Genomic DNA, 22,878 nt, shown 5'->3' on the forward strand with positions numbered 1-22,878 from the left:
ACTTGATCACTTGTGATCCTTTGAAAACTCCACTGCTGCCAACCTAAAAAAGTGTTCTGGCAAGCAGAAGTACTTTATAGAAACATCAGATGGAGCCTCGCTGGATCCGGCCAAAGGCCCATCTAGTCCAGTAGCCTGTTCTCCCAGTGGCCAATGGAAATCTCACAAGCAGGACCTGAACACCAGAGCACACCCCAGCATGTGACTCCCAGCATCTGGCATTCGGAGGCATACTGCCTCCCACTGTCATTACTGCTGTGTCAACCCAAATGTCTAGGGAAAACGGGAGAAAAGCTGGCTCGTAGGTACAAGGTTCCTAAATCAGGCAATTACATCATGGTCTGAGCTTCATTTGACCGATATGCCAACTAAGGGATTTCAGACACACTTTAACCTCAAAATTTTAGCAACTCCTTTCATGTGTAAGACCTGGTCTCCCTCCTCCCACACTTTTCCAATTTTGAGGTTATTTGTGTTTCTGGATCCTTTAACGAGCATCTAGTTTTAGCAAGTAAGACATGGAGAGTAAGTTACCTACTGGAAAATGCTAACGGGAGCAGAAGCCCAACGATGACACCATCAGCCTGACCGAGGGGTAAACTGGACTGGACCATTTCAGGCTGTGCGTGGCAAAGAATGTCATGTTTTTATAGCATCAGGGATGGGAATCTCAGGTCCGGGTGCTGAGAGTGACTCCCCTCCCTGGCCTCACTATCTTGCCTAGGCCAAGCGAAGTGAATGAAGAAATGTGGTCTGTGGGCTGTAAAGCCTTTCCCCATTTTATAAGCTTTACCACTTAAAATCCCTTACATGTAGCAAAATAATAAATTGAGGAGAGGGCTATGCTCAGCCTTTCCCATGTGCTCTTTTTATAAATCCAGAGAGGTGGTTTTTTTTAAAGGCGGGGGCAGACTGATGTAGTCAAGACTGCTCATGTTTCAGCCCTTCCAGGCCTTGGAAGATGAGGTCTTTTCAAGTGACGGGGGGCAGGACCCCCCAGCAGAGCTCCATATAGACTCCGAAGGGCCACTGAATCTGGACCCTCCTGCTCAGGGCTAAAGGTCCCCACACCAGTGGCCTGGATGCCTGACCATCTCTCAGACTCTCGTCCCACAGAGTAGAGGAGATGAGTCAGGCAGAAGCTTAGGTCCCGCTAGATTTATGTGAGGCTCCTCAGGAGGAGGAGGAAGTGTATGGAAGCACCTGCCTGGATCAGGGCCTGGCAGACAGCCAGGAAGGGAATGGAGCCCTAAACTCCCAATATAAGCTCTTTGCCCGAGCTGCTTCACTGCTGAAGCAACAGCTCTCTGTCCGAAGCTCCAGCCTGCCTGAAGTGGGTTGGGTTGGGGGTGACATGGTTGCCTGATGTTTCAAATATCCATCTGACACCCATCAAAAGGCCGTAGTCACTTGACGCTCTGCAACCCCTTGAGGACACTGCCAGTCAAACAGCTGAACCACAGACCATAACATACTCGCAAGCTGTGAAAAAAAACTGACCTTATGAGAAGCTTTGAGGAGTTAATGAAAAACCATGAACATTCCTTTCTCCGCATCCCATGTTTGAGCAATTAGATTCATTTTGAGAGCTGCCCAGGATCACAGAGCTGAGTTAACATCAGCAACCGTTAAAAACAGCCTCCTTTGCAAACAGCACCCCCCACCCTGTAATTGATTTCCAAAGAAAAGAAGGTCATCCAATGGGAACAAATTTGGCTTGCCTCCCTGCGCCCTGTCCAGTGTGGTCTCTGACTGATATCATCTTAGGAAATGTGAGAGAGGCGAAGGGCTGTAGCTTGGAGGCGGAACATCTGCTTTGCATGCATGAAGTCCCAGGTTCAACCCCCAGCATTTCCAGGTAGGGCTGGGAATATCCCTTGTTTGAAACCCCGGAGAGGCACTGTAGACAATAGCGAGCTTAAAATGAGCTGAAATGCCCTCATCCCCACACATTCAGGACTTGCAAAGGCACTCACAAAAGTCAGCAGATATCACAGAGGGCCTTCAGGTCACACTATCTGCATACCCACTAAAACCTCCCGCCCTGAATCCTGGGAACTGCAATTACAGAGCTACAATTCCCAGTACCCTTACAAACTACAGTTCTCAAGATTCTTTGAGGTGGTGGAGGAAAATGTGCTTTTAATGTATGCTGGGGATGCAACCAGCCAGGAAGCTAGACGATAAAGTTATCATGCCTCTTGAACCAGAAGAGGCGGGAAATGCCTGACCTTACCCAGTCACAATTAAGTCCAGTGCCTCCTAGTGACTAAGCTGTAGAATGGCACCATCCACACACACTTTTGCTCAACCCTAAGTTTGTTTGTATTGGTTGGAAGGAAGAAATGCTTCTGTAAGGCAAGGAGAGGGGAGTACACATACATAGAACCCAACTCTGGATGCCTCACATCTCATGGTCTGCAAATTTTCAGTGAAGTCAAGCTATGCTGAGCCACTGCTAACTCCTCGCAGAAAAGCGCTTAGAAAGCCATTATATGCAATAACTGTTAAATGATGAGACACTGTTTACTCAGATCGTCAGATAAATTCTCACTTGCAGGAGGTTGGCCTGGGTGTCCCGAGAGTCATCTGGTTTTTATTTGCAACGTAAAATGTAATTAGCAGCAGTAACACAAGCAGAAGAATCCAATAAAAGGGGGCTTTGCTCTTAACAGGTCCAAGAGTGACCATTTCTTCCCATATATGTTAATGAAGAAAAGTATTATTTTTTTCATATACTCTTCCACCTGCGTGCAAAAGAGAGAGGACAAAAATTTCCAAAAATGGTAACATGACCTCTTTTGACTTGAGGTAAACACACACAAACCTCCAGAGAACCCTGGTAAGAATAAAATCTCAGCAAATCTGAGGAGCCCTGGCTAAGACGCCAACTCTGATGTCATTTTTGTTCCAAAGCGAAAACTAAGAAAGCCTCCCCAACCTAGCAGTTTATTTTTTTGGTGGCGGCCCCAAAATCCACATAGGAACATTGGAAGCTGACTTATGCGGAATCAGACTCCTGGTCCACGAAGGTTAGTATTGCTTACACTGACTGGCAGCAGCTATCTTGGATTTCAGACGGGGGCACATTCCCAGTCCTACCGGGAGATGTGCAGAATTGAAGTTGGGGCATCTGTATGCAAGAGAGATGTTCTGCTGCTGAGGTGAGGCCCTTCCCTGGACACCTCTGTGCTACTTGCTCCAGAGCTCTCTGACCCCTGTGAAGAAAGGTTACAACATTCGGAGCCGCCAACTTGGATGGCTTCAAAAGAATGCTAGATGAATGCATGGAGGACTGAACTATTGGAGGCAATATGCCTCTGAATAGCAGTTGCTGGAAATCATAAGTGGGGAGAGGACAATTGTGCTCAGGTCCTGCTCATGGGTTTCCCACTGGGGCATCTGTGAGACCAGGATGCTGGGCTAGAAGGGGTTTGGGCCTGATCCAGCAGGGCTGTTATAGTCAGTGCTGGCAGTGGACAGACGGTCCCTTCATTCTGATTCAATCCAATTTCATCTCCTCTATGCTTTCCAATCTGTTCCCTTCCTCAAAGAGGGACGGCAAATCTAGAAATGGGATTCCACTCAGCTTTTATCGTCCATATCGATCCCTCTCCCGCCTTCTGGAGAGTGCATTGCTCTTGCCTCAGGTTATGTGGGTGTGTTGTGTGTGCCAGCAAGAGAAGGGTTAAGGAAATGTTTATCACAAGGCTGGCTTCAGAGTTGAAAGTAATGTGATCAGTAATGAATTTTGTGTTACATTAGGTTGTATAAATGGACAGACAAGCGCAGACACCAAGTGGCCAGGAGTCAGGGCTAATTTAATGAGGCTAAAATAGAGACAGCACCAATTAGACGCCGGGCCAGCTCAGTGCTCCTGCAGGGACTGCAAATGAATAGGTACAAATCAAATTACTGACTAATAGAAGCAGTACAAGAGAGGGCAGTCAATGCTAAATGCATTAGGGTCTTGTGACCTCTCTGCTCTGAACAACAGAATCCCAAATTTGACTTTAAAAATAAAATAAAAAGGGGGGGTGGAGAGGGTGGAGAGAGAAAGAATAATAATAATCAAAGAAACTCTTGTTTGCTTAAAAACACACACGACAAGAGCATTGGTTGCAAAATGCTGGAAAATATTTAAACGTCAGCCATTTTGCGTGAGCAAGGAGTGTTTTCCCTGGGGAGCGAAACATTTTTCAAGGCTCCATCGAAGTCGGGTGTCCCTTTCCACAATCGTCGGGTAGTTCTATAGAAAGGGTGTCTGGGATTCCTGGGCACAGGAAAGTGAATGCCACGAGTTGCACTCAAGGATGTACAGGGCTTGGCTACCGCAAACGCTTGGAAAATAAGAAGCATTGATTCCCGTGAATGTTGCAGAAGCAGACAGCGATGGGCTGGAAGTCGCCCAGCATGGGAGAATGGGCTGCACCAGAAAGCAGCTGTGCAGGAGCAAGCAAAGGAAGGGTATTATGCAGCCCAGCACCTTACTGGGTTTTTTTTACTGGGCTTCAGTGGATGAGATTTGAAGTGTAACTCCCCTTAACTATGGAAGGAAAGTGGCAGAGATGGGGGAGAAATCCGGCTAGTTTACATTTGCACATGAATCCATGCAAATTCCTGAAAAAAATGTACAAACCGAATGTGGCTATTCTGTGCCCAGGAGTTAGCTGGGCAACCCAGGTTTGCTGTCTGGGAACACAGGTGGATTCCAACCCGTCACCAAGGACCCAACTGGCTTCTGTAACAACGAATGTTCATGCCCACCTTAGGCTGCTATAGCTGTTCCTGGATCAGAATAGCCTGATCCCAGGGCCTTCTTAGTGGTGGTTCCCTGTTTGCAGAATGCCCTCCCTGGTGAGGCGCATCTCCCTCCCTATTATTAACATTCACATTTCCCTTCAGGTATTGCAGTCCTGAGCCGCTTCAGGTTCCATAGCTCAAAACCAGCACTTTGAATTGATCCTGTTAACTAATTGGCAGCCAGTGCAACCAGGCCAGGATGTGTGTAATATGCTCAAACCGTCTTGCCTTGGCAAGCAACCTGGCTGCTGAATTCTGCACTAGCTGAAGTTTCTGAACCGTCTTCAGAGGCAGCCCTACGTACAACGCATTGCAGCAATCTAACCAAGAGTTTAACATGCTATTGTTGTTTTTTAATTTGTGTACTGGTTTGCCATTTTGTTATTTACTGCCCTGGGCTCCTTTGGGAAGAAGTGGCAGGAGAGGAAATCTCATGAATAAATAAATGAATAGATATCCTTCCTGCATCTCTCTGAATTTTGCACGGCGGGTCTCCAAGTTTATTTTTTTTTTTAAAAAGTGCGCGAAAAGCATATATTAATGGACAGTGCAATGCTCAGCTTGTCAGCTAAGAAACACTGGGGCTTAATTACAGGTGGGTGGGTATTAGGATGGTAGCCTAAGACGATGTATGACTGTTCCTTGGAGAAGGACTGCAGTGCAGTAGTTGAGCATCTTCTGTGCATGTAGAAAACCCCAGGTTCACTCTCTGGCACCTCCAGGTTCTGTTGGAAACCCTGAAGAGCTGCTGGTCAGTTTAGACAGCACTGAGCTACATGGACCAATGGGCCTGAATCTGCACATGGCTTTCTTGTTGTTGTTTAGTCGTTTAGTCGTGTCCGACTCTTCGTGACCCCATGGACCAGAGAACGCCAGGCACCTCTGTCCTCCACTGCCTCCCGCAGTTTGGTCAAACTCATGCTGGTAACCTCGAAAACACTATCCAACCATCTCGTCCTCTGTCGCCCCCTTCTCCTTGTGCCCTCCATCTTTCCCAACATCAGGCTTATCTTATATTAAATCAGAGCTTAATTCAGAACCATGAGAACTGAAATCTGACTTTTTTTTAATGGGAAGAGCTACAGCTCCGTGGTATAGCATCTCCTTTGCTTGCAGAAGGTCACAGGTTGAATCCTCGGCATCCCCAATTAAGGCTGGGAAAGAATTTCTGCCTGAAACCCTGGAGAGCTGCTGCCAGTCAGTGTAGACAGTTCTGAGCAAGATGGACTGGGGTCTGACAGTATAAGACAGCTGCCATTCCATCCTGATTCCAGAGTGGTCAGTTTAAATTTCTGTATAGACAAACTTTTTAAAGCAAAGCAGCTATTTAAATACATATGCTATCCTAAAGCACACATTCAAAATGTATTTTATCTGAATACCCGCATTTTCAAATGCATTTTGGTGCACTTTTCGAGCTGAGACCTGTAGCACAAAACGCTGCGAAGTGCAAGATCAGAAGGAGAGTTTTGCACCAGCAGGTGCAGATTGGGTAGGTTTGCTTCAAGATGCAGAGCCAACGAAGCTTTCCTCCATCCCTGCCTCTTAATCTATAGTTGGATCAACTTCCCCTCTGGAAATATTTTTAGCGCCACTGTTGTCGTCTCCGGGCCAAGCTTAAAATGCAGACGGGGCTCTGGCGAGGTCCAGCTCCCTTGCTCAAAAGCGTGTGCATGTTTAACCTTCGACGGAAGTTTGGGAGAGGAAATGGCTCATTGAGCTGCCTACATTGGGAGCGAGCCGCTGTTCCTCCCCCACCAAGGAGGCTTAAAAATGGCCCGTCGCCAAGATTCCAGAGATTTGGAAGTCATTCCAGAGCAACAACAAAAACAAAAAAATGTAAAAATATTGAGTTGTTGGCAATGGTACTGCAGCAAGGAGTGACCGGTTTCCTTTCGGAAAGCTTACAGGGAGTCGTATTAAATACACGCTTCCTCACCTCGGCGCTGCAAAGGGACAAATAAAATGCGAAGCCAGTTTTTTTTTACTGTCTTGTATAAAAAAAGCTCTCTAATGGACTTTGCAGGATGAAAATAGTTTAGAGCTGGATGGTGGCAGGTACATGCATTCCTGCACTTCCAAGACGTAAAAGCAGACATGGGGACGTGATGGAATGGGAGGGAGATGAAACAAGGGGCTAAGGCAACCTCCAAACGAATGCCAAAAGCCCATTCGGAGGAATAAGATGCTGACAGAGGAAAGCCAAAGTTAAAGACGTTCAAAATACAGGCATCCGGATGCTGTAATTCCCAAGCTGTATGCCAGAGCACATGAGTCTGCCACAAGACATGCATCTGTAGAGTAAGAACAGCCTCTTGTAATCCATTTTAGAGAGGGTGCCTGCTGCCTCTCTGGATTTCATGCTCTCCCTGGATCAATCATTCCCCCTGTCAAGATGGCCCCCTGCATGATCCACTGCTCTGGCTCTGCACGCTTCCCATCCTGCTCTGCTGGGGGCAGGCAGTTCCAAAAGAAAAGGGAGACCCAGAGCAGAATCATCTGCCCATTGCGTCTCTGCACAAAGTCATGGCTCCAACCAAATCAGGGACATCCGGATCTTGGAAATGCATAAATCAAACGCTGCCAGAACTAAGCCGCAGATGTGCCACTGGAAATAAAGCTGTAACATGGAGCAGGAAACCATTCTGGCAAACAAAAAGGACTTTGCCTGGCACTGCAACGACATCAAAGTCAGTGCCAGGTAAGATCCTCTCGGAAGGGCATTTTGCCCTTAATGGGGAGGATGGCAGCAAAGAATCAGCAGAATCTCTAAAACTGGCAGAGGGGAGCAGTCCCAGCTCCGGGACGCCCTCTCTGAGACCCCATCCCTGGATGAGTCTCCACATTTCCACCGTGGACGCGGGTGGCGCTGTGGTCTAAACCACTGAGCCTCTTGGGCTTGCCGATCGGAAGGTGGGCGGTTTGAATCCCTGCAACGGTGTGAGCTCCCGTTGCTCTGTCCCAGCTCCTGCCAACCTAGCAGTTCGGAAGCACCAGTGCAAGTAGATAAATAGGTACTGCTGTGGCAGGGAGGTAAACGGCGTTTCCGTGCGCTCTGGTTTCTGTCACGGTGTTCTGTTGCGCCAGAAGCGCTTTAGTCCTGCTGGCCACATGAGCCGGAAAGCTGTCTGTGGACAAAGCCGTTTCCCTTGGCCTGAAAGTGAGATGAGGGCCACAACCCCAGAGTCGCCTTTGACTGGACTTAACCGTCCAGGGGTCCTTTACCTTTACCTCTTTGATGCCACCTGCTTGCTTGCCCAGTGAAGAGCCAGCGAGTAAGTAGACGGTGGCATCTCCTCCTCCTCCTCTGCCCCACCACTGTTGTCTGGGCCAGAGTAAGAGGCAGGAGAACAACCAAGCAGGTGGCAATGGGGAGGAGCAGCTGGTCCCCTGTGGGCGTGTGAGCCCCTGGCAGATGCCTGATCACACCAACCCTTGATGCCAACCCTGTGGAGAGGGAAGCTGAGAGAAGGGGCAGACAAATCCTTCTACTTTCACCCCCTTTGAGTTTCTCACATGCTCAGTGTTATGGGACTGGTCTGTTCCATTTCCACGTTAATCAACAACAAAAAATTCCCAGGAAAAAAAATCTGCATGAAAATTCACATTTAGATAAGTAGCCTTGATCAATTTTTTTCTAAAAATGTGCATTTCATTTTAATATCAAAGCGTGCATTGAAATGAACATTTTGACACGTCTGCTGAGGAAAGAGGTGCACCAGAACATCCAAGTTCCGATTCCTGCTCCATCCCTAGCTGAAAAAAATCCACATTTGTAGAATGTAGGCATTCTAGGCAGCTCAATAGAAAAGTATCTGTGTTTGGACTGGGTTTTCATTTCTACCTCCGAGCTGAAAAATAAACGCCACTGTCTGGGCATACTTCTATTGGGGCTGTATCTCTTGGACGACTGTTTATGAAGGACGGACTTGGATTTAGATAGACACAAAGCTGTCCGGATCGTTAGATTATGGGGCCAAAAGGCCATTTCCCTGAGCATAGCCAAACTGTACGACCGGCTCTATTGCTGAAGCCACATTGAAAATAGATTCCTCTTTATTCTCCTTTTTCTGCTACTCTGATCGGGTTCCTTTTCCGCTTGCTGTCTGATAGCTATTTCTGTCAAGTCAGAGAAAGCTTCAAGTAGAAAAGACCCTTTTGGCCATCGAGGTAAATGTCCCCAGCCAGCTCTTCCTGCATGCCTTTAAGCAATTTTTAGCAGATGGCTCCAAGCTGATTTTTTATGCTGACTAGTGTCTCTTACAGAAACCTTTGAAAAACAACCCCCCATCCTATCTTTCCAAGTATAGGAAAACCTTTATTTAATTTTTAAATTGAAAGGTAGGTCTGTTCAACCAAGCAAAATCTTTTTTGCTTGATTCATCGCCAGTCTTTTAACTGTTTAATTCACCAATGAACCACTTCAATGTAAAAACCTTTGCCAAAGGCCCATCTAGTCTAGCATCCTTTTATCACAGGGACCAGCCAGCTGCCCGGGGGAATCCTGCAAGCAGGACCTGAGTGCAACAGCATTTGCGATTCCCAGCAGCTGCCATTCAGAGGCACACTGCCTCCGACAGTGCAGGGGGAACAGAGCAACAATGGGCGAAAGGGCCTGCTGATGACTACAAGAGCAGAAGAAGAAGAGGCTGATGGATCAAGTCAGGGGCATGAAGTCCAGCATTCTGTTCTCACATGGCTAACCACATGCTAGAGGCTTTCTGTTAACACACATCCTCCCCCCCCCCACATATTTCAGAGGAGGGCTGGGGAGCCTGAGGCCCTCCAGATGTTGTTGAACTCCAGCTTCCATCAGCCCTAACACAGCATGGTCAATGGCCAGGGATGATGGGAGTTACAGTCCACCAACATCCTCTACTAAAGCAAATTCCCTGCTCTGCAGTTTCTACGGAGGAACAAAACCCATCTTTGTTTTTACATGCTGACAGAGAAGACAAGCCAGCCAAACAGAAAACCAGGGTGGGTTCTGTGTTGTATCTAATGTTCACCATGGTGCGGGAGGAATCGATATTATTTAATCACACTCCACTTTTAGTTGTGGCTCCTTTCCTTTGGGAAGAGAAGACTCCCTGGAAAAGACCCTGATGCTGGGAAAGATGGAGGGCACAAGGAGAAGGGGACGACAGAGGACAAGATGGTTGGACAGTGTTGTCGAAGCTACCAGCATGAGTTTGACCAAACTGTGGGAGGGAGTGGAAGACAGGAGTGCCTGGCGTGCTCTGGTCCATGGGGTCACGAAGAGTCGGACACGACTAAACGACTAAACAACAACAACAACCTTTCCTTTGGAGGAGACAACACTGGAAGCATAAGAGCGCCTTGGGGGTCGGGGAGGCACAGAAGCAAGCAAGTCGGCAAGGTGTCTTGGCTGCGAAGCAACATCAATACCCTGCTACTCTAAACCAACTTCTCCTGAGATAACTCTCTGTCACTCTCTGAGAAGAGTTAAAATTGAGCCACTTTAGCCATGCTGTTAGAGGGCTGTGATCCGTGGTACAGTCCAAGGTGGCTTTAGGCAAAGAGCAACCTAATTGTCCATTAGTAGCTACTGTCTCCTGCCCATCGCCAACTGACCACCAAGGCTCTGTTTTGCTCACACAGCAGCACGCCTCTTGCTCAGAGTTAAAAACAGCACATTCCAGGAGTTAAAACACTTATTCCAGACAATATAAGAAAACCAGTTGTGGGGAGAAATTTATGGCGCTGCTCGACAGAGACTTCACTGCTGGTATCATTTAGTCCAGCTGACTGGGTGGAAAAGCATTAGAGAAAGTGAAGACTAAGCAAAAAATAATAATAATGTTTTTAAATAAAAGAGAGACAAATGGCTGTTTCAGCCAAATGCTTTCAACAACAGAGTAAATATTAGGGGGGTGGGGTGGGTGAGGAGAACGGGGATGGGTTTCAAAAGCAGCCAGCAATATTCTGTCTGAGATATAGCAGAAAGGGGCAGCCATTCATCTTGACCTCTGCTTGCTCTTCAGTTTATAGCTTGGCGAGGTTTTAATGAGAAATTCAAGCAGCTGTTTTGGTCCACAGGAGCATTGTTCAGGGGTGGCCCAGAGGGCCTGAGCTGTAGGGCTTCTGCACCCTGATCCCCTGCACCCCAACAGTCTGATTCAGCTTGCTATGGTCCTCCTTCATTGATAACATTGTGTGCTAGTCTTTGCTAAATCATCTCTTTGGAACCCCAGGCCCCAAACTCAGCAAAAGGCTGAGGAGCGGAGTTGCACCAGACGTAACATGTGGTGCTTTTGGGACTGCTTCAAACTTTCTTGAACAAAGAGGGCTAGAAGCTTGGCTTCTCTAGAACAGCAAGCAGCAAGATTCATCAGCTTTTGTTTTCTATGCTATATTATATATCCCCACACTGTTTGGCACAGATACAGTGGTACCTCGGATTAAGAACTTAATTTGTTCCGGAGGTCCGTTCTTAACCTGAAACTGTTCTTAACCTGAGGTACCACTTTAGCTAATGGGGCCTCCCGCTGCTGCTGCGCCACCGCCGCACAATTTCTGTTCTCATCCTGAAGCAAAGTTCTTAACCTAAGGTACTATTTCTGGGTTAGCAGAGCCTGCAACCTGAAGCGTCTGTAACCCGAGGTACCACTGTACCTGGAACACACTCTCTGACCCGATCATTTTTCTTTCTCTGAGGCACAAGCAAGAGGGTACACAACGCAATCTTTCTCCCCTCTGAAAAACTCCCGCCAGGCCCTGTTCTAATGCTGGCGTTGATATTGAGTTGTTACCCACAGTCCAAACGGGATCTTTCTTGTGGGGAAAGAGGGAATTTGCTTAACACCAATCCCAGCCGCCAAAAGCGCCTGCAATTTGCAAGCATTCCAGCCTCCCGACGGCCTCTTGAGCCGAAGCCTAATCCCTGGGAGTGCCATTCCATTTATGTTAATGGGCCCTTTAATTTATCACAATAATGGACTGTGATGAAGATGGATTAATTTGGATTATGGGAGCCAGCACTCTCTCGAAGGCAGATAATTATACACCCAGAACCTCATCTGCACATTTGCTGTTGATCAGCGCAGATGCCACGCGAGGGGAAGTGAGGCACGTTCCCGTAGGGCACGGAGTGGGGTGCAGTGTGTGGAGACTGGACGTTTTTAAGGTGGGTTGTCGCAAGCCCCAAATCTGCAAATGTCCCAAGACACAAACATTTGTTTTCATGTTGCCATGACAAACACAAACCCCAGAGGGAGGTGGGCTTCCATCATGCGATTGGGAGGGTTCAGAGGCCCCAAGGAGTTTGAAGTCAGAAGGGAAGGGAGAGTCCATTTGGGTGGGGTGAGGGGGGTGGGCAGAAAGACCACCAGCAACTTTCTCAAAGGACTTCTGGGAGTGGGGCTATCCAGAGGCGCTTTTGGAAATGTTAGCAATATTGGGAATGTAATGGCTCACAATGAAGGGACCCGTTGGCTTCCGCATCATCTTTCTGCAACTTGGGTGTCCTCCAGATTGCTATCAGATCCCAACTCCCATCAGACCTACCTCTACTGTCAGAGGCAAGACCAGTTGCTGGGGATTGCAAATGGGGACAGCTGCTGTTGCTGCGCTCAGTTTCCTGTTGGGGCATCTGGTTGGCCACTGGATGCTGGACTAGCTGGGCCATCGGCCTGATCCAGTAGGACTCTAATGCTACCGGCCCCAGCCAACAAGACCAAGGGTCAGAGATGATGGATGCTGCAGCCCAGCTACACCTGGACGGCCACAGGCTGCCTTTCCCCTCTCTAACCTGGAGTCATTTCAGTGTGCTGGGGGAAGCAACAGGCAGCTGGGATGGGCACAGTCAAGCCAGGATGTCTGAAGCAGATCTGACACCTCCCTCGGTCCGGAGAACCACTTGGCCCAAGAGGCCTGTTGTATAGTTTCAAGACCTTCTATCGTCCCTCCGTTAGAAAGGTACAATTCTGCCACTGCCAGGGCCCCATCTGCACTACACATCTAAAGCGGGATCATAACCAGTTTAAGCAGTTATGGCTTCACCCCCAAAGAATTCCAGGAGCTGCAGTCTGTTAAGGGTCCTGAGAGTTGTTAGGAGACTTATCCTTCCCTCTCCGAGATTACAATTTCCGGAGGCGTTTAACAATCAACCCCTCTTCCTAGGGAACTCTGGCAATTGCAGTTCTGCAAGGGGAATTGGGGCCTCCTCACAACTCTCAGGACCCTTAACCACTCCCGGGATTCTTTGAGGTAAGTCTTGATTGTTTAAAGTGGCGTGATGCTGCTTTAAATGTATAGTGCAGACAGGCCCCGGGTTTTGTGTGTTAGATTGTCAACCTCCCCCACCCTCTGCAAATGCTCCAGCTGTATCTAAGTGCTACCCCAATATGTGAAGGATCTGTTTGGGGGTGGGGTTGTCCTCGAGGGAGCAAGGCAATGGGGGTGGATGAACATTATAAGTTAGTTAAAGAAAATCACCATTGGGTGAGAGACGTATGTGATCTCTGATCACATCTCTTCTTTGTACCTGTTCCAGATCCCACTATGTCCCGACCGGGCGACTCAGACATGGCGTCAGCCAGCCGTTCCCGGAGGCCTTCGTCGGTTTGTTCCATGGAAGACAGGTGGCGGAGGCCAAAGCTCTCGGGCCAGCTCCCGCAGACTTCGAGGAGGGTCATGCTCCGATCAAAGGCACCTTCAGGAGAAACGACGGAGTGAAAGTTAGTTTATATGCTATTTCCTCCCATTTCGCTTACAGCAGCTTCACTTCAGGAGAGCATCGGACGTCAAAAAGAAAACCCAAGGTGAGAAAATATAAAACAATACAGTATTATTTATATTACATTTCACAGCAGTATTATGTAACAAAAGATCAGGGGGAAAAGAATCACGGACTTCTGGGTTAGCGCCATCGACTAATGGCGGATTCCCTCTGAGCTCCGGAGGGAATCGGCTCCGCAGGAATTGGGTCTGGCCGCTGCGGCGACGCGGGGACCCTCAAAAATCACAGGCGGTGAAGCCTGTGAACCTGGTGACTCGGCGGGCACCATTTGTGCCCCCCCGACCTGCAAAGGAGCCTTTTTAAAGGCTTCGGAACGGGGGACGGGGTGAGCGGCGCGGTGCTGAGAGTCGACTGCTTCTCCTGCGGAGTGAAGCCGCATTGCCATGGTCGGAGAGCGCTGACTTCTTCTTGTGAACAATTGGATTCTAAAAGTAACAACCCGTGAGTACTACGGAAATTGGAACTGTAAAGAAATTTTTTTTAAGAATTAGGCACGATCGGGGAAGGTGTAAAAAGGAAGTCTGTCTCCCCGTCTTGTAAACAAGTTAAAGCAAGGACCTGCTAACTAAGGTCGAGAGAACCTCTTTTTTCCTTCTTTGGTAAAAGACTTTAATTTCACGGTTTGGCAGTATAAGAAATCTTGCTGGAGGATAAAGAGCTAATTTTGGGAGCTGAAGTGCCACCCTCCCGGACCCGGGAGTGTTCCGCGAGAGAGCCTGTTGATGAGGTACTAAAGAGTTTGACAGCTGTCAGATTAGCTGTCAAGACGGAAAAAGAGAACTTTGTTTCTGTTGCTTCTGCTGGTTATATCTGTTACAATTTTGTTACAATTTGTTGAAAACAAGGAAGAACTGATACAAACTAACTGGATTTTTGGATTTGTACTGGAATGAATATTAAGAAACCAAAATCCCTCTAGAGGGGGTTTTGGGACATTACAAGAATGGCTGGAAGGGGGAGAATTCAGGCTGAATTGGACAGAGTCTTTGTTCTCTTGGGAAAGTTACAAGGCCAAATTGATGTTTTGGCTATAAATGTTACAACTCTGGACTCAACTGTAAACAATATCATTGAATCTGATAAGGATTTGAATCAGGAAGTTTATTCAACTGAACAGAAAGAGAAACTTGACAACTTTGAGAATTTGGAGAAGGAGACATATGTTGTCCCTGAAGAAAAGGAAGGAGGAGCTGTAATTCTGCAGATGATGAAGGAGGACTTGAGGTCTGACATGATGGTAATGAAGGAAAATAAGAACCTGATGTGGAAAATCTGGCCTGAATTGGAGATTGAAAAAAGGAGAGATCTCCTTATGTGGAGATCTGAAGACCTAAGGATTACAAATTTGCTTAAGGTGGAGGTTGGAGCCTCGGGGACATTTGGACTTGAAAGGAGTAAGAAACAAGATTTGGGCTCCACTTTTAAGTATGGATGACTGGTTGGAAGAAACACGGATCCTGAAGGGCCAGAGCTTCTCCGAGATTTGGTGTTTAATTTTAAGGACTATCAAAAAAACCGGCAGAGAGGAATTGAGAGAGAATTAAGAGCCTCGGATGTGAGATCTCCAGGCTAATACTAGATTAAGACTGATGGACATTTGTTGGGGACTGAAACCGGGAAAGGGTGGGGTGGGGTTTGGGAATCCAAAGGGTACATAATTATAATGTGTTTTGTTTTTATTTTGTTTTTGTAATGTGTATGAAAATTGGGAAATTCGTGGAAGGGAATTTGGGTCGACTTTAGAAAGAATGTTTTAAGAATGTGTATTGATGTATAAGTATTGATGTTTAAGTTTGGATAAGGTAAAATTGGTTTTTTAAAATGAACTAAATTAAATGAAAATAAGGTTAGCAAAAATAAATTGAGGAAATGGATGAAAGAGAAAAAGTAAAATAATAATATGTTAAATTAAGTATAGAAATAGGTTAAAAATTATGGATAAGGATTTGCTGAATTAACAATTTGAACTGGAATACAAGAAAGGGAGGTATGAGGAGGTCAGGGAAATATGTTATTGAAAAATAGGTATTATGAACTTTAAGTGTTTTTAATTTTTTTTCCTTTTTCCTTTTTGATTCTTTTTTATTGTATTAAATTTGAAAATCTTAATAAATATATTTTTTTTAAAAAAAGAATCACACTATGCGTTGTATTCAATGTTAGCCCTGCTCAGATCAGACCCACTTAAATTAATGGATCTAAGTTTTCTGTGCCCATTAATTTCAATGGGTTGACCCCTGAGTAAAACTTACATTGGATACAGCCCAGATAAATTAATGAGCACAACTAACTTCTGTCCGTTAGTTTTAATTGGCCTTATACGATTCCAAGGTTAGATACTGGGAAGGCACAAACGGATTAAGACATCTTGACCAAAAGCTTTCTGGGAGAACCAAGACTTGGCCACATGCCTAACAACTACAACCCTAATATATGTCTGCTCAGAAGTAAGTCCTATTGAATTCAGTGAGGCTTACTCCTAGATAAGTGGACACAAAATTGCAGCCTGAAATAATATAGTATTGGGGCTGGCAGACCTCTCCTCAGTGAAGTTGGTGCCACTTCCAATAAGGCCCTGTTCAATAAGGCCTGGCCTTCATTGGGCAATAGCACCTGGATCAGGACCTCAAGATGTGAATTACTGGAGACCAATTGGCATTTAATTTTAAAAATCATATCCAAGTTCATATCCAGAAGGCAAGGTCTTCTTTTCACTAGGAACAGGATGGATATTTTATTTTTTTAAGCACACAGAAAATGTTAACACCCGGCACGCACAGGGCATGACCAGCCCATGCATCACCCAGGGACTACACATTCTTTTAAAACAGAACTCCCAAATTCTTTCTACAACAAGCAAACAGACCAATCATCAGCATCCAGGGCCTGACCAGGTTTGAGGGGGTCATCGGCAAGGAATGCAGCCATCTATATTAGTGTGCCAATGCAGCCGCCATTTTAAATTTCCCACCATGCCCCAGAGTGCTTGATGATGTAGCTTCACTCTGGAGCATTCAATGGTGCCCTTCACTGGGGAACACACTGCCATTTTGATTTTCTACTATGGCCTGGAATAATGAGTTATCAGGCATTCCAGGGAATTGTGGGAAATTTCAAATGGTTGGCAGCTCCAGACCCAGCTCTATGCCACAGGGAGGGCTGGCATCAGCGGTGACCCCTCTTGAGGGGACTGGGCATCAGCAGCGGCATGGAAATATTGGGTGCTGACACCATTCCTACCAGCATCCACTGGCTCCAAAAGAACAAGTGAAAGGAACCCGAGAGATAAACGGGCACACGCAGCGAAGACGATGGAGCGAAAACCTCTACGCTCTCCAGAAAGGCAACGGAAAAATAATTCCCTTAACTTGCAGTTGTTTCCTAATTCAAAAATAGGACATGACGTTTGACTAAATGCAAAGATTAGATTGTGGACCCCCAGATCACTTCAAAGTACAAATTAAAATTATTCGAGTCTATTATATAGCAGCTCCGCTGCGAAGGCTTACTTTAAATCATTCCCCCGCTTGGAATGAGATTACTGTCTGGGGGCTTTGACGCGCGATCTGCATGCCATTTCACTCAACAATTAGGTAACTGAATATGGAGCGTTTAGCGGGCCTGGCTTTTGCCAGCCTGCAGAGGTCGGGTGCGGGTGGGTGGGGGGCGCGGAGGGAAGGAGGGAAATGCCAGCGTTTCTCTCGAAGTTGAAAGTGCACAAAACACATCCCCTGGTTATCAGGCTTCTGGTGCTTCCCTTTGATCAGCCGTCAGAAACTATCTGCACTCCTGCGGCAACTGGGCAGCTTCACAGCTCACTCCCGGCCTCTGACAGGTAGTAATAGAAAGGGCGAGAGACCAGGCCCTGCGGCAGGCGTCCCTTCCTCTGATAACGTCCAAAGTACTGGGTGATAACCGGTGGTAAACACTCAGGCCGGCCAGCTAATCCGTGCATCAGCAAAGAGGAGAGATAATATGAAAAGCTAATGGCTTGGAGAAAATAAATAAATACGAAGGGTGAGGGGGCGGGTGAGAGTGTCTGGCGTTTTAAGGCCCACGAGGGGAACCCCAAATCTAGTCAACGTCACTTGCCATTTTGATGTCACTTCCTGGAACTTAGATGCTTCCATCATTGTTTACATGGGCTTTTCGCTCTGCAAAATCCTTTTCGATTGGGCTTCATGCCACAGCTCAGTGGGAGAGAACAATGCTTTGGGTACAGGAGGTGCCATGCTGAACCCCTGGCACCTCCCATTAAAAGGACTGGGTATCCAAAGGGTGGGAAAGAGCTCCGCTCTGTGACCTCTCCCTTGGCCAGAGGGAACAGTTCTTAGGGAAAGGGACAAGCAGTCTGGCCTGATATAAGGCAGCTTCCTGAGTTCATCTGTGATGTACAGTTCATTGGCGGCTGGTGCCCGTTGGGATTGGTGGGTTGGATGGCAAGGAGGCCAATGGTAGGCAGAGCCACAGCCAAAGAAAGGTGGAGCCAACTCCTCCCTGTTGAGTTCTGCAAGGGGCAACACTGTGACCAAGGAGGAAGAAGGTCACAGCCAAGACATTTCCGTGGGCCATTTGCAAGTAAGGCAGGAAGCTGGGTCACTGAGGTTGCTGGGGCAGTGCCTCATTTGCCCTAGTGGAACAGCCTCCACTGGTGGAGCTGGTGTGGCGCAGTGGGTGATGTGTCCAAATAGGATCTAGATTCAAATCCGCACTCAGCCACAAAGTTCACAGGGTGATCTTGGGCCAATTGTTCTCCCCACCACAAATGTTGGCTGTTTATTGAGCATCCGTTTCCACTGGTTACAGCAGGGGTCAGCAACCTTTTTCAGCCGTGGGCCGGTCCACCGTCCCTCAGAGCATGTGGTGGGCTGGACTATATTTTGAGGGGGGGAAATGAACGAATTCCTATGCCCCACAAATAACCCAGAGATGCATTTTAAATAAAAAGACACATTCTACTCATGTGAAAACATGCTGATCCCAGACCATCTGTGGGCCAGATTGAGAAGGTGATTGGGCCACATCCGGCCCACGGGTCTTAGGTTGCCTACCCTTGGGTTACAGCATGTTCTGCCTCACTTCCAAGTACACCTTCCTGTCACTTTCCATATTACAGAAAGTTTGCTGTTATTGGGGGGGGGAGTGGGTTGTTTCCCCCCCCCATAAGTGCACCAAATCCAATTTAATTGTGCAACTTGAATTTGCCTCTGTGTGGTTGAACCCCAGCTGGATCTGGAAGCACCCCTCGTCTTTGCCTTCTTTTCTGTGTCAGCACTTTGGGGGACCTGAAGAATGTTCTCAAGTGCCTCATCAGTTGCCTTTTCCTAAAGGCTCCCAAAGATTCCACTTCACCCTCCCCTTCTTCGGTAGACAAGGACGGGAGATCAAGACTTTTTATCACATTTCAGAAAGTGGGAAACCCAAACACCCTGGTCCTCCTTTTAAGCAGGCCTATGAATAACAGTGGCAATCGCTTTTGATGCTCTGCCAAGGCGGCTGTGCAGGCACCCAAATAAATAAAAAAAACTTCAGAGGGAAGGAGAGAGAGAGTCTGACTCTAGTTCCATAGATGCTTGAGAGCTGAGGAGACAAGAGTAGCGCTGCCTCCCCAATCAAGCCCCGAGACCTGCCAAGAGCTCTTAACGGGCAACTTGTGAGGTGTGAGCATTAATGTAGAATGCTGCTTTCAGGGATTAACGGTGCCAAAAACCTCTGCTCGGGACGCTCCCTTTTGATCTTCTCCTCCCTTTTCACCCCGCGATGGCATTCCACCTACGTGTCTGGTAGTAAATCTCACGCCAACACCATTAAGCTAGGATCGCACGTGGGCCAATAATCCCCATTTGCCAGGGACTGCCCTCGTTTTCTGACACAAGTCCTGGGTGGATACAAGTTTGGGGTTGTAGCCAGCTAAACTCTACTTGGAGTAAAGCCTAAGTTGGTCTTGCCCGTGAATTTCAATTTGTTGACTTGGAGCCTGACTCGCACGGGATATAATCATTTGTTTTTTAGGGAAAGAACTGGGGGATGCCATCAAAAAAATGTTCTACAGTATTAGTATTCTCAGCCTTCTTCCATATCCTCTTTCTGATGCACCTTGGCTCTACTGCACAGGCACAAAAATGAGTAAGCATGAACACTAATGACCACTTTTTCATTACAATGGTACCTCGGGTTAAGAACTTAATTTGTTCCGGAGGTCCGTTCTTAACCTGAAACTGTTCTTAACCTGAAGCATCACTTTAGCTAATGGGGCCTCCTGCTGCCACTGTGCCACCGGAGCACAATTTCTGTTCTCATCCTGAAGCAAAGTTCTTAACCCGAGGTATTATTTCTGGGTTAGCGGAGTCTGTAACGTGAAGCGTCTGTAACCGGAGGTACCACTGTACTTAAGCCTAAACTGTATTTCACTGACATAGGAAAGAGTCCGTCAGTGGAGGCTGCTCTGTTAGGGCAAATGGGGCACTGCCCCACCAATCTCTATCTGGCCTCACCCAGCTCCCGCCTGCCTGCCTATCTACTTACATCCAGCCCAAGGAGTGGTGCAGCCTCTCAGCTTCTTTTTCTCCTCCGTCTCAGTGTTGTCCTCATAGAACTTAGCAGGGAGGAGGATGGTGACAAAACCAGAATCTGTTGGCTTCACCTTTCATTGGTTCCACGTACCATCGGGCATCAGACACCAATGGGCATCTACTCGAGGGCTGAGGGGCCCCTCATGTGAGGAGACAGTAGCAAACTATTTAGACAGGACATAACTGTATATGTAACTCCCCCTACCTCCCCCCCCCTTACTGGTTTCACTGGACTCCGACAACCTTTTGCCTTGGCACTCCCTGGCGCTGGAATTGCGTTATGGATTAAGGTGATCAGCTTCACCCGGTCTCCAGACAGCCATTAATCCCTACCTGGTTTAATCTTTCATCATTCCTGACACCGAGTTACCAAGCCCAGAGAGGAGCGACACATGCCGTGTGAAGCAGACGGCAGAACTCTGAGCATCCTCTCATCAGGGCTGTGCGCAGACTGTCACCTCTAAATTCGGCATCAACAGTAACCCAAGTGCTGCAATGCCTACAACACTGGCTTCATCTTGCATAGCTTAGTCTGCTACTCTTGCTGTTCTGCATAGTTTATTCTGGTTTCATTCGTCAGCCAGGGTGGGGAGGGGGATAAAGTGCTACAGAGTGGGCACTAGACTGGGGCTTCTGGGTTATGGGAAATCCTACTCAGTGACCCCCCCTCCCAATCTTCCCATAGCTTTTGAGACTTTGGGCATCATCCACACAAGAGTGAAGCCTTCTTTGTCAGCCACAAGGCCTAGAAACATAGAGTTCCCTTTCCTTTTTTAAAATGGAAGCTGAGATCTTCAGGCCTGCATTTACTCTGAGGAAAGAAGGCTTCTGAAACTTCACCAGGCATCGTCCACATGCATTAAAAGCACGTGTTCGAAACTGTTTGCCAATCGGGGGCCACATTCCCATCTGAGCAGCATTCTGGGAGCCACATGCCAGAGGTGGGCGGGGCCAGAGGCAAAAGTGGGTGGAGCAATTAGCACAAATTGTACGCTTTGCGTAGTAGGCTAGTTTCTACACCCATACTCTCACACACCCTTCTCTGAAGTGTGTTCAGAGTTTAAGGACACATTCTAGCCACCCATAAATACTCAAGGAAGGTATAAAGCAGGGGGTAAGCTTGGGGAGGGAATGTGACCTGGGGAGAGTTCAAAGGGTTGAAGAGGGGACTGAAGAGCCACATTTGGTCCACAGGCCTGGGACCGTCTCTTAAAGCCTTCTTTCTTAGCCACAAGGACTAGAAACTTGGGTTGTTGTTGTTTCAAAAAATGGAAATGGGGACCCTAGTTTATTGTGAGGAGAGAAAATATAGAGAGGAAAGAAGCATGTTGCTGTCACCAGAAAGCATCACCGGCTTCCTTTCCATCACCTCTCCACACCTAGAGCAGAGATGTGAGCATACTGATGGCATGGCAGCCTTCTCCCTGAGAACAAGGCCCAGGGCCAATGGAGCAGTTTGCCCTGCACTGAGCCAGCTTCGTTCACTCCATCGCATGGCTCATATCCTTCCAGAAGGCCAGCCGTGTCAGTCTGCTTCGGCGAAAAATAACAAAGGGTCTTGCAGCACCTTTTAAAGACTAACAAACTCGCGAGGGCCTACATAGTTCCTTTCTAATTTATCTACGATATGTGACAACCCTCAGGAACAATTCACCCCTTTGTATGTTTTTAATAAATCAAGGCTTAAAGTGCAAAAGATAAGCTTTGGAAAACAGTGGCAGAAATATCTACCGCAGGAGTTAAGTCTATATAACTGTCAGCTTTTTTCATTCCCTGGCTAGGGTGCTCACTTTGTGGGATTGCTTGGAGCCGAGCTATAAATAGCAAGATGCTCACCGGTCCTGTATGCCAACAGAGCGCTAATTGCTGTGTAACACGGTGACAGAGCAAGCAGAGGGAAGGGCAGGCCGTCATCTTTGAGATGTCCATAGTCGTTGGCTAAGACTGTGGATGAGTAGGGAATATAGCAAGATGCCTTGCACCAGCTCAGACCACGAGGAACACAAAGGCAGAGGAAGTTGCCTTGTACTGAGTCAGACGACTGCTCCATCTAGCTAAGAATTGTCTAACACTGACTGACAAGTGGCTCTCCGTGATTTCGGGAAGGGGGTAGTACCAGCCACTGAATGCCAGTTTTTGGGGGTCGCAGGTGGGGAGATTTGCTCTTGCACTCAGATCCTGCTCGCATGGATGTTGGGTTGGACACGGTTGACATGGGGATGCTGGATTCAGTGGGCCGCTGGTCTGATCCACCTGCTGGTCTCTTCCTTTGTGGCCACTTGGGCATCACCAAAGAAAGGGGCAAAAGAGGACAAAGACTCGCAAAGAAGCTTCACATGTTAATTTGTATGTATAGATGCAAGTTTAGAAATAATGACTATGATCAAAAGAGAAAGGCAAATCCTCTCAGGATATGTGGAAAGCTGTGAGTCGGTGGCCTGTGTGTGCCTGCTCAACCCAGGTGCTCACTACAGATGGGTAACTTTAACACACACACACACACAGAGAGAGAGAGAGAGAGAGAGAGAGAGAGAGAGAGAGAGAGAGAGAGAGAGAGAGACTGCTCTGTATTTTATCTTGGACCATCCTCTATAAAGAAGGGCACATGGATTTCAAAATGACTGGTTTTGTTCAGATGCATTTGGGGGGGGGTTAATTTAATAGATACATTCAGTGCTTTTTTTCCTAAAAAAATATTTAGGAGAACTCTCAATTTCGGGGGAAATAAATAGAGTAAATGAA

General features: G+C 47.4%; 1 protein-coding gene across 5 annotated transcripts in view; it reads right to left on the bottom strand.

Annotated features, from left to right (window-relative positions):
* The window catches only part of BCAS3 (BCAS3 microtubule associated cell migration factor), a 459,527-nt gene that overhangs the window by 10,250 nt on the left and 426,399 nt on the right, over positions 1 to 22,878 (bottom strand). For 4 of the 5 annotated variants that reach the window (XM_053366622.1, XM_053366620.1, XM_053366618.1 and 1 more), the window contains one exon: positions 13,310 to 13,477. In XM_053366622.1, coding sequence (XP_053222597.1) covers positions 13,310 to 13,477 — 168 coding nt within the window. Of the gene's footprint in view, positions 1 to 13,260; positions 13,478 to 22,878 lie in introns of all 5 variants that reach the window. The other variant, XM_053366621.1, reaches the window with a different exon arrangement.

The sequence above is a fragment of the Podarcis raffonei genome, chromosome 15 (genome assembly GCF_027172205.1).
Source record: "Podarcis raffonei isolate rPodRaf1 chromosome 15, rPodRaf1.pri, whole genome shotgun sequence".
In the NCBI taxonomy this organism is placed as follows: Eukaryota; Metazoa; Chordata; class Lepidosauria; order Squamata; family Lacertidae; genus Podarcis; species Podarcis raffonei.